The sequence below is a fragment of the Corvus hawaiiensis genome, chromosome 26 (genome assembly GCF_020740725.1).
Source record: "Corvus hawaiiensis isolate bCorHaw1 chromosome 26, bCorHaw1.pri.cur, whole genome shotgun sequence".
In the NCBI taxonomy this organism is placed as follows: Eukaryota; Metazoa; Chordata; class Aves; order Passeriformes; family Corvidae; genus Corvus; species Corvus hawaiiensis.
The window spans coordinates 23428380-23440594 of record NC_063238.1 but is presented as its reverse complement, the minus strand read 5'-3'; the positions used below and the strand labels follow the sequence as shown (position 1 = coordinate 23440594).

The window sequence follows — 12215 nt, the reverse complement described above, 5'->3', positions numbered from 1 at the left end:
ATGTCACCCTTGCAGGGTGCTGTCCCCAACCTGAGCAAGGCCCCTTCTCCTCTCTGTGCAGCTCACTCCTCCAAGAGGAGCATGCTGAGCCAAGAGCTGTCCAGAGCAAGTACCGTGACGCTAACCAAGGAAGGTGCAAATGTAATGCCTTGTGGAGAGTGAGTCTGATCCTCTATTTGAAGGAGGCTTTCCCACTTCACAGCCACTGTTTTACACCCACAAGTTGGGAAGTTGGTCTTTCATTTTCTGTGAGAATTCATTCCTTGAGCAAAATCACAGCTGTGTCAACAGCAGCAGTTGGCCACTTTCTGCTTTCTGGAGGTCTGATGATCACTGGTCACATCTAGGAAAAATAGAAGCTAACAAAGGGTCTGGCCTAAACTCTGTTAATGTATGAAGAACATTCCTTGTTTCAATGGCTTTGGACTACTGTGAATCTTCTGCTCAGACTTACAGTAACACATCTATAATCAAGGTAGGGAGTACTGGCAAATGTACCAGGTGCATGTAGGGACTCGTCAGGATTGCTGGGCACGTCATGCAAGCACTGTCTGCCATACAATAGTTTCTGTATGGTAGATGATATTTGGAACTAGAGAATTTTGTCCTGTGAAACTAAACCATGTCACAGCACATCAATCAAACTGTGCTTTGAACAGGAAAGGAAAACTTGGCCTTTTGTCCTCATGTTGTGGTCCCTGCTTTCATTTTTTAAGGGAGTAACTCTGCTCCTGTTCTTACCCTAGACACTTTCTGGAGCTGAACGCAGACTAGGAATATTTGTGGCCTACATTGGGTGGGCTGTCACTTGCTGAGATGGGCCTATAGAGACCATAGACACTGAATTACATGTAACAATTTTATGTGTTGAGTGGTTAAATTTTAGATTGCAGTATTTGTCTGTAAAGATGGTGCCACATGTTCCTGGAAAAACAAGGATGAGAAATGAAAAACTTTCTCAGAGTAAGGCACCTCTATTCAAATCCAGAGGAGTAAAGGAACGGTACAAAAATGTTTCTTTGATGACTTTATTTCCATTGCAGACAAGCTACATAACTTTTAAAACCACAAAAGACAGAAGAATCTTGGCATTGTTTAAAGGGCTTTGAGCAAGGAACAGGGACTGGAAGGAGGTGTTTCTTGTGGGTGTGGATTTGGTTTTTTCTAAGAAATCAGATGATAATGTAGAACATAATGGCAATGAATAACAAAGTAACACTTGTCTAAGTTAAGCTTCTAGGTAAGAATGACACTTATAGAGTTCTACTTGTTTAAAAGCCCAATTTATCTAACCAAGGGTCTCCTGTTGCTAAAATAAACAGTGTATTGGTTTCAGATAGATCCCCCAAATCTAGAGGACTTCAGAGTGAGAACAATTAATGCAGAACCATACTCCAGAAAACAAAGTGTCACATGAATGTTAATGTCACAGCTCTGAAACCTGGTGTGTTTTCTGGTTCTTGGGCTGGAATACACATATTAGCCATGTCTTGACTGCAAGCTGGGAACTTGGGAAATAGCTCTTTTTTTAACAGTGTAACTCGTGATGGAACCAAACACAGGATCATTGGCATAATTCTTTCACTATTTCATGTGTATTCAATATACCAAAATCTGTCTCTTTACAAGTGGAATAAAACTTAGGAAATCACTTTTTTGGAGATTTTTCTATTTCAGAAACTTGCATAAAATTAACAAAAGCTTGTGAAATCCCTGTCTGCTCCATTTATTGTGATTTGAACTTTTCTATTTATCTCCTTTGTTTATACTGCTCTTTTGGAAGTACAAAAATATTTTCTTCCCCCTACTAATTTTGACTTTTTCCATTTAGGAATCATTGATTCACCCTTATTTTTTTGTACAGCTGCCATTCCAATTCTGTTAAAAAACTTCTTGTGCCACCATATCTTTGTTCCACAGCACCATTGGTTGATGTAGGCACAGCTGTGGCAAGAGAGTATTTGATCAGTTAATTTCTGGCACAGAAAGGGGAGGATGAACCCAAATGTATGCATTTTCATATGTGGCACATAGCATTGTTTAACTTCTGTTTCTTTTGTGATAGGTAGATTTTATATTAAACTATTTGGGAGTGCGTCTGGCTCAGGGGATTGCTGATGTCCCATGTAATCTTTTTTCCAGTGGATTTTTGGTTCTAATTTGATCCAGATTATGATTATCTAAAGACTTTTTGTGGTGTATGCAAAATCACTTGATTGTCATAGTCCTGTTCTTAGTTGGCATCAGTCCACACCACAGAAAGTACAGTCCTAAGTATCAGAGCTGGTACTCTTTGTGGAAAAGACAAGGATTCACTGACTAAATTTCCTCTCACTTAAGACAGAACTGAATTTTACTTTCAATTCCAGTGGAGCACAAGCAAGAAATGATTTCGCATTAATGCCTTCCTTCACTCTTCAAAAGATGATCCCTTTCAAGGACACAGTGGGGAAGTGTAAACTGTTGCTGGCTCTACAGTATTTTGGAGAGGAAAAAACGGACTGAAGATTCTACTTTGATAGCTGTGACACCTTTTGAGTAACAAAATACTAACATTTGTATCCCAAAGGTAACTGGAATAGGTGTCAGAACCCCCAGGGAGTGGGTGGGCTGGGAAGGAAACAACTGCTGTTGTCTCTGCATCTCTGTACATATGCCTTCTTGTTTTCAGAAGGTTTATTTACTTTCAAGCATTTGGATGCACAGGGTCCACTCACGTCCAAACTACACTTAGCCCTATAATCCATTCAGAAACTGGTGTGACAGGAAGCCACTCTGCACTGTTTGTCTCTGCTCTCCTTCCACAGCTCTTCCTGTAATATATTCTCCATGCTTTTTTTTATCTTATTTGCACAGTCCCGAACTGCCCTTTACACAGAACAATAAGGAGTTGGCTGTATATTCCACACTAATGACATCAAAAGATGATAATAATTAGCACTTCATTTAACATCTTAACTGTAACACAAAGATGCCTAGCCAGCAGTATCTCAGGCACATGGGGAAACTGGCCACACAGAAAACAATTCCATGACCTGGCCAGCCATGAAGGAAGCTATTGAAAACAGCAATCAAGATTTTTTTATTTACAAACCTAGTTCCATCCACCAAAATATTGTCTCCACAAGACTGATGTTTATAGGAAAATTACTCATATCTTACCTATGATGACAGTAGCTGTGAAACCTGACATACTTTTATTCCAATTACTTTTGTATAATCTTTCATGAGGGCAAGTTCAGTAAAGAATTTCTTTATTATATCTAATCTAAACCTGCCATCTTTCAGTTTAAAGCCATTACCCTATCCTGTCACTATATGTCCCATGTAAAAAGTCCCTCTCCAGATTTCTTGTAAGCACCCTTTAGGTACTGGAAGGTTGCTTTAAGGTCTTCTCGGAGCCTTCTCTTCTCTAGGCTGAACAACCTCAACTTCTCTCCACAGGAGACAGGAGGTGTTCCAGCCCTCTAATCATCTTTGTGGCCCTCCTCTGGGCTCACTCCAATAGGTCCACGTCTTTCTTGTGCTGGGGCTCCAGAGCTGGATGCAGTGCTCCAGAGCTGGACACAGCACTCCAGGTGAGGTGTCACCAGAGTGGAGTAGAGGGGCAAAATCATCTCCCTCGACCTGCTGGCCATTCTGCCTTTGATGCAGCCCAGGATTTGGTTGGCTTTCTGGGCTGTGAGCACACATTGCTGGCTCATGGGGAGCTTCTTGTCCACCAACACCTCAAGGTGTCCCTTCTTATTCCCCACCCAGCCTGTATTTGTGTTTGGGATTGCCTCAGCCCGGGTGCAGGATCTGGCACTTTGCCTTGCTGAACTTCATGAGGTTTGCACAGCCCCACCTCTCAAGCCTGTCCAGGTCCCTCTGGATGGCATCCCTTCACTCCAGCGTGCTGACCACACCATGCACCTTGGAGTGGACAGTGCTGAGGGCGCACTTGATCCCACTGTCCATGCCACCAACAAAGACATTAAACAATTCTGGTCCCAATACTGACCCCTGAGGAACACCACTCGTCATTGGTCTACACTTGAACATTGAGCTCTTGACCACAACTCCTTGAGTGCAATCATCCAGCCAATTTCTTAGTTCCTTATTTATGAAGTGGTTCATCCATCAAATCCATATCTCTCTAGTTTAGAGATATGGATGTCATGCAGGACTGTGTCAAATGCTTTGCACAAGTCCAAATAGATGACGTCAGTCGCTCGTCTCTCATCTACCAATGCTGTGACTCTGTTATAGGAGGCCACCAAATTTGTCAGGCATGATTTTCCCTTGGTGATGTATCTTGCCATTCTTTCTGCATGACATCATTAACATTTGGGGTTTTTGTGTTAATCCACATGGGAAAACCTCTTGGACAGACATTCTTCATTTTGGTCTCAACTATTGTAACAAACTTTTCTTCAGTTTGAGGGAATATTGTCCAAATTGCTTCTATTCAAACCGCTGTTGCAAGACCATTCTCCCATCTTGTAGCCACAGCTGCATGATTTCCCTCTGACATTTTCTACTGACACTTATCTCTTCTTAATTCCATCATAGGAAAAGCAACTCCTCTGCAATTTTAAGAGTCCATCTCTGTCATTTGATGGCAGGATCTGCTGGCTTTGGCAAGGGAGCAAAAGACTTGAATGAATTCCTCACTGCACAGGAGGGACTTGTCTTTTCAATGCAGGAATTTATGGCGTTCAGTGTAAATCCCACAGAGACTCCCCAGGAATAAAAATGACAATTCCACATGCAGGTGGTGATTAAGTGGAAATCATGGGCAAAGCATATGTTCCTCATTTCCAAGAAAGGTACAAAAACTGGTTAAGGGACATCTAGAAAGAATTACAAATGGCTTAATTTCTTTCTAGGCTTGGCCAATAATTCCTGGCAAACTCTTTATATATAAAGTCCTGAGGCCCTCAGCACAGCAGTGTCACCCAGGGCATCCGTCAAGTGGGTAACTTGGTTTTCTCCCATGGCTCTTAATAGAATCACAAAATGGTTTGGGCTGGAAGGGACCTTAAAGACAGAAGAAGGGACCTGAACACGAGCCAGTGTGTGCCCAGGTGGCCAAGAAGACAAGTGGCATCCTGGCTTGCATCAGAAATGGTGTGACCAGCAGGACCAGGGCAGTGATTGTCCCCCTGTACTGGGCACTGGTGAGGCCACACCTCGAGTGCTGTGTCCAGTTCTGGGGCCCTCAATTCAGGAAGGACATTGAGGTGCTGGAGCGTGTCCAGAGGAGGACAATGGAGCTGGTGAAGGGTCTGGAGCACAAGTCCTGTGATGAGCAGCTGAGGGAGCTGGGGGTGTTTAGCCTGGAGCAAAGGAGGCTCAGGGGTGACTTCATGGATCTCTACAACTCCCTGAAAGGAGGCTGTAGCCAGGTGGGGGTCGGGCTCTTCTCCCAGGTGACAGGTGACATGACAAGAAGACATCGCCTCAAGCTGTGCCGGGGTAGCTGGGGTTGGACATTAGGAGGAATTTCTTCACAGCAAAGATGATCAAACAAACATTGGAATGTGCTGCCCAGGGAGGTGGTGAAGTTGTCGTCCCTGGGGCTGTTAAAGGAAAGACTGCACTTGGCACTCAGTGCCAGGGTCTGTCTGACACAATGCTGCTCGGTCCCGGGTTGGACTCGATGATCTCAGAGCCCTTTTCCAGCCTAATCGATTCACAGGGGCCGGGCGCTGCGCCCGGCTGGGTTTGACCCGCGCCGCCCGCCGTAGGCCGCCGGCCCCCCGCGCATGCGGAATAGCGGCACCGCAGCGCGAGCGCGGCCGGCGGCGCGGAAGGACCTTGGTGGGAGCTGAGGTGAGGTCGCTCCCCGCTGCCGCCGCGGCTCCCGCTGTTCCCTCTTCCTCCCTTCATTCCCTCTTCCTTCCCTTATCATCCCCATCCTTAGGTCCGCCAGCCGCCGCTCCCCGCTCGGCCGCGGCCCCGTGACCTCTGCGCGTCCCTGAGGGTGGCGGAGCCAAGCCCAGCGGCGGCGGCGGCAGCGCGGGGCTGGGGCGCCCTCGGTGCGGGGAGCGGCGTGGGGCCGGTCCCAGCCATCCCCAGTACTGCTTAAAATGTCTTCTGATGTAAACATAGGACAGCAGGCCTGGGAGGGAAGACCCTGCGGGAAGCGCAGGATTTAGTGTGAACAACGAAGGCCAATCTTGATTTCACAAATACTGGGTGTAAGGAGTGTAAGAACTTAAACTAGATTCATATCATAAATAGGCTGTCCTTGAATTTTGTCCCTTAAATATTCTCATCGGAAGGTCAGACAGACAGGAGCACTGTTGCTTATATCGTGAAGACGATTATTACACGATAAAAAAGTGATCTTTTTGTAGTACAGAAAACTATTTTAAGTAGAGCTTCTCCCACAATTCTCTTACTTCATTTTTTCTTTCAGGAAATACGGTCACTATGTCAGCTGCACTGTTGCCAAAGCCACAAATGCGGCGCCTTTTGGCCCGGCGGATGAAGTTTCACCTCCTTGGGGCATTTTTGGTATCTGTGGGAGGTGCGACTTTATACAAGGTGGGCTGTGTAGTCATTCAGTTATAAACTGGGCTCATTGGAGTATTTAAAGAACTCATAATATTTTTCTGTTGAGATTGGGTTGAGCTGTTCATCAGAAAGGTTTAGTAATGTGTTTTTGTGAGCATGTTTCCAAAGCCCAAATAAATCTTCCTAATCTTCATTTGAAGAAATGATATGAGTATCATTATGATGATAATGATGGTTTATGAAGGGCGTTCAAGATCACGCAATTCGTGACAACTTGACCTTAAGTTTCCTAGTCCCAAACTGCTCTTGACCATTCAGAATTGATGCACATTAACTCTAGATAGTTTGTGTTTTGGTCTGCCACAGTTTCTGAGACTTGAGAGAGTTGTCCAGGTCTTACTTTATCTCTTGACTGATTTCAGGACACTTGCTCTTAAGCAATTTGGAAAACTCATCCTTCACACTGAAGACATCAGTTTGAGAAAACCTAATGTGGTTTTTAACCTGTCCTTGCTTTTGAAGCATTGTGTGGAAATGGAGCATTACATTTCCAGAAAAACACCCTTACAGGTGTGCCTTCTGGTAAAGATAGGAGCAGTAGTTGTTCTTGAGTGCTCTTACTAAACACTTCTGGGATCTCATACACGAAGCAAACAACACAGTGTGAATTCTTGTGGAAGAACTGGATCTTGCTTTTCCTATTGAAGTCATGCAGATACTGTTGGCAGCATTTGAATGCTCAGGAAGCTACTGATAAAAGTGACTAGAAATGAAGTTAATTTCAGGTTTTTCACAACTTCTCAGAGCCACAAATGTCTGTCAGAAACAATAAGCTCACACATGTACTTAACACATCTGTTAAGAGGTAGACAAGCTTGTTTGTGGTCAGACTTAGAATATAGCTTTTTTTAATAGTCTCTGGGTCTGTACCTTATTTGGCACCCTCATGTTAATACACTGGTAAGGTAGCAGACCAGATTTAGAACAAGTAACATGCATCTCAGTAGCAATTTGCTCTGTTCCCTGTTAGATGCTGTTGTACAAACCCACCTTGGAATTTTTTTCACATTTTTGAGAGTTTTTTGAGTATATCCCTGTGCTTCAGGTGAGTGGGTGTCCAAGGAATGAGGATTGTGTCTTTTTATGGTGGTGAGCTGTAAGAGTGGCTTGGCAGCCTTGTAAAATTTTACCAGATGTAGTTGACTTACAGTGTAGCTCAAATGTAGTCCTTCAGTGTAGGATGCCATTTTATCTTGAGTTAGAGTTTTGCAGCTGTCCACAGGCACAAATGATACGACATTATTACCATAATGACGTTTTTTGTATAAAACTTTTAGCAGGGAGGATGTTGGACACTTGAGTATCAGTATAGATGGAGTGGTTTTGGATCTTGAAAGTGTGATGTGCTACCTTGTAACAGACTTCCTTTTAAGGTTTTACTTCAGACATTTGTTCTCCTGACCAATGATCAGGTAGCCCAACCTGTGGGTTTTAACAGGAACAAAGGAACTTTTAAAAATTTGAGCTAAAGGCCTTTTAGACTAATAGCCACTGTTAGAAGTTATAGAGACTAACAGAAAAGAAATCTGTTCATAAAGCTTTGCAAACTTTAATTTTCTGTGTGTTACTTTTCAGTTTGGAATTGCTGAACCCAGAAAACGAGCTTACGCAGAGTTCTATAAAAGCTATGATCCCATGAAGGACTTTCAAGCCATGAAAGCAGCTGGTGTGCTTGAGTGTGCACCACCCAAATGATGGTAAGCTGCATCTGCAGGTAGTGAACTGCTCTGCATTAGAACAGGAGTGAGATGATTTCAGTGAGATGTTGTGCTTCTGCTTGGGGGGTCTTCTTTTTTTTTTTTTTTCAAATCAAAAGGGGTTTCCAAGGAGAAAGGATACAAATTGCACTCAAGAGACCTCTGGGTAATAAAAATGTGAAGAAACAGGAGAAGTGGGGACCTGGGAGTAAGGGCAGGATAGAAGCTCCTGAGTAGCTTTTGCGGAATTTGTTTAACTTGCGTGATGTAGGAGACAGAGTAGTGATGCCAGGCCTTTGCCCTCCTCACATAACCACAGAGAGGAGACAAAGCTCTAACATTAAACTCCAAGACTTGCCTGATTCCACAGCCATGTTGATGCTGTCACATCTTGAACTGCTTAACTTGGAGCTATCTGTATCTTCTGCTTACATACTTGTGGTGGTACAGTGAGTGAGAAAATGGAGAGGCTGTTTCTCTCTCATAGCATGCATCTTAATGTAAGAAACAGAGACAGCTTCTGCACATAGTTTTGTATTTTGAAGTTGGTGAGAGGGGGAAGATGACTAATCATGAGGGGAAATACATCTATATACACACGTACATATATTAAAAAATCACAGTGGCATACAGCTCTGTGTACTAATAATCACATTTTTGCCATATTGTATGAAGCTTGAATAGAACTTTGTTCACAATACTATTTTTTAGCACTTGACACTGCCTTTTCTAGGAAAAACTACCCAACTTTGTTCTCCCTTGCTAGTAAAACCAGGAAAAGAGTCTTGATTTCAACCATGTTGTAGTTACTAATAACTACACTCACAACCATGTTGTAGTTACTAATAACTACACTCACTGAGCTGCACAGGCTGATGTGACAACTCAATCAAGAGTTACTCCCCCTTTCTTGCTGCAAATTTTTTACATTCAGTTCTCTGCTTCTCCTAAAATGACTTCAGACTAATCTAGAATGATAGTTTTTCATTCTTTTGGAATGTTTTCATATTGTGATCATTATGTGATAATCTGTGGCTTTAATTATCCTGGCCAGCTGGATTTTCTCAGTCTGTTTGCATGAAGCAGCAAGATTGAATAAAAGATTTGTACTTAACACTCTGCATACTAAATTCTGTTTTATGACAATCTGCAACTATCTGGTTTCTGCATAACACAATTACGTAAAAAACTCGGAGCTCCATCTTTTCTAAAAATTTGAAAAGTAAAAAATCCTTGTGTCAGTTCCAGCCTTTGGTAGTGTTGTTTTTTTGTTTGCTTGTTTTGTGAGAGTGGGATACTGCTGTTCTTTAGCTATGACTGCAGCAAAGATAAATGATGAAATTATAAATTTACCTGGTTTAAATATTGGTAATATTACTAATATTTACCTGGTTTTTATATTAGCAATAGGACTGAACTCTGGTTCAGTCCTATTGCTAATATATAGTCACTTTTAAACTTCTTTAGACACTGGAATTGCATTCTTTAGTCAGGTGGCATTCATCAGTGTATTCTGAAGGGCCATCTGGTGGTAAAATCATTTGAAACAAACACTGTCAACAAGGCTGCATGTTCAATATTTAATTGAAATCATGAGCAGGATTTATTTCAGTGCAAATAGAGCTCCACTCTCAGCCTGTGTTCCCATTGGCAGCTTAAAAAAAATTGCACATTGTGTGCACCTGTTAAAATTAAATGTTTCCTAAACAATTCTTCCATTTCTTAGTTGTACTGGCTCAAAAGAAAATGGCAGACAAATCATCTTATGTGATTTTGTTTGAATTGCTGATGCTTCTTATTCCTTAGCCTATTCATATAAGAACAGATATTTTTTCACTCCTTCACAGTAGAAAGAGGTTGTTTTTTGTTGTGCCTGCGCATGAATACAAAAGTAGAAGGGGAAAACAATGCCAGTGTTTCAAATGTTCTGTAAAGGCTATTAAAAAAGGACAAGTACCCAGAACAGATGGAAGACATTTTTGTTTGCCTCAGAAGTTTAAATCTTAGCTATTTTGAATGTGAAGCCTTTTTTTGATGTAGTTACCTAAAGGGTACAGTGATCATGCACACTCTACATCTCCCATTTTACAGTTCATGTCCTGTATACGGCAGTAAATAGAGTGGTTTAACCTCACAGAATACTCTCTGTGGAATCCGTACTTAGCCCCAGGACCTAGGAAGGGGTCGGGTAGGCAGGAAGGAGAGTTCATTAGTTCATTAGCATGGCACTCTACACCAAGTTTTTTCCTGCTGGGGATGGGGGCACCTTGGCACCTCCCTGTGAATTCACACTGTTCCATCTACTTGGTGTGGAGTGTGGTGGTGATACTGACAGTGGAAGTTAAGTGCAATTATAAATGTGAGGAGTATCTGGTGTCTACTGTGTGCTCAGCCATGGAATAAAGGGGGAAGCTCAGAGTTTGGTGCTAACCACTTCCATGACTCTTGTCATGGAGCACAGCTGGTCTTGGATTTGTGTTCAGTATAATGGGGAGAAGCAATTTGAATTTGGTTTTCTTCCTTCCTTGGTAGGCTGCCTGCACCACTTGTTTCCTCTCTGGCTCCTATCTGAAAGCTGCATTCCTTTCTCCTGCAGGCCCTCAGCAAGATTGATTCAGTTACCAGAGCAGTATATATAGTGAATCTGATGTGCTATGCAGTGTTGTTCCAGCTCTTGATTTGTTCCATGTTTCACTTCTGTTTGCCACATGAAGGGTGTGTGAATCTTCAAGCATCAGGAAATAATGGGGGATTCCTCTAGACTAAACTACCACATAAACATTTCTCTCTGCTGCTTTGCAGTCATACATACTAGTATGTTTACTTAGAGCATGAAGTTTGTCCATCATAACTTAATGGTTTTTTTCTTATCTTGCAGATTTCCTTCAGTTCCAGGAGACTTGATGACCGAACCTTATTTGTTCACTGAAGTGTTAAGTGCAGTGCACTTCAGTGCGTGGCACGCTCTAATGCAACTCAATAAATAAAATACATGTGTCAGTGACATTTAGTTGTCTCCATTAATGTAGAAATACTTAAAAGGCTCAGGTGCTGGGTAGAGTGGTGGAAAGTCTTCAGAACTTGCTCAGGGTGACTAAGTCTGTCTTTCTTCCAGGGATTATTTACATCTCTGTTTTGGCCAAATTCCATATTTGATAGCACAGTATATCCCTAAGCAGTGACAGCTGGTTTGTCCCAGCAGCTTAATGGGAATGTGCAAGAGGACAGATGTTGCAGGAGGGGAGAGGATGCATTTCTGGAGGGGTCTGTGTTACCTTTGGTGAGCTGACCTTGAGAGGAAAGAATTTGGATAGAAATTCTGGAAATATACCAGCCAACCTTTCTGTCTTTTTCTGCTGTCATCGCTGCATTGCCTTCCTCACAGCAGCAAACTGTCACAGCAAGACTTACAGACTGTGCAAATGCCCATTCTTATACAAGGTCTATTACTCTGATTGGAGAATGACTTTCAACTGCAGGTATGTTCACGTGTATTTGGTGTACAAGAGGAAAGGGGATACAGGCAGACAAATATTTTAGGATATTATGGTAATTAAAATCTTGGCATGCTGCTTTTAGATATCTTCTTAATAGCTGGAAGTAGTCAGCTAAGCATGGTTTAGATCTGTGCTATATTCTGTGCAGTCTGAGACATGGTGCTCTTTGTGCCATGATACCTGTCAGCGAGAACAGGCTTTGTCATTGCCTGTTGCTCAGGATGAAGAAGGTACCAGCACTGCAGCTTTTGTTTGCTGAATGTGGGTACTAGGAGAGCAGGCAAAAGCTGACTGCATGAAAGGAAGGAAGTCTTTGTATGAAGCAGCATGACAAATTAGGCCATCTGTGTTGTATTTGAAGGTCTTCAGTTCAAATCCTTTTTGGAGTAACTCTTATTATTTTACATGGATCATTAACTACTTAACACTTAATAGGTATCCTTGAACAACATTTGGA

At 42.5% G+C, this 12215-nt stretch overlaps 1 protein-coding gene across 1 annotated transcript; it reads left to right on the top strand.

Annotated features, from left to right (window-relative positions):
* Window positions 1–5714: 5714 nt before the first annotated feature.
* LOC125317393 (cytochrome c oxidase subunit 6C) lies at window positions 5715–11265 on the top strand. The gene is made up of 4 exons (XM_048287169.1): window positions 5715–5817; window positions 6407–6534; window positions 8140–8261; window positions 11140–11265. Exons 2-3 carry the CDS (start codon window positions 6421–6423, stop codon window positions 8257–8259), a joined length of 234 nt encoding a protein of 77 aa, XP_048143126.1. The 5' UTR covers window positions 5715–5817; window positions 6407–6420; the 3' UTR covers window positions 8260–8261; window positions 11140–11265.
* The last annotated feature ends 950 nt before the right edge of the window (window positions 11266–12215 follow it).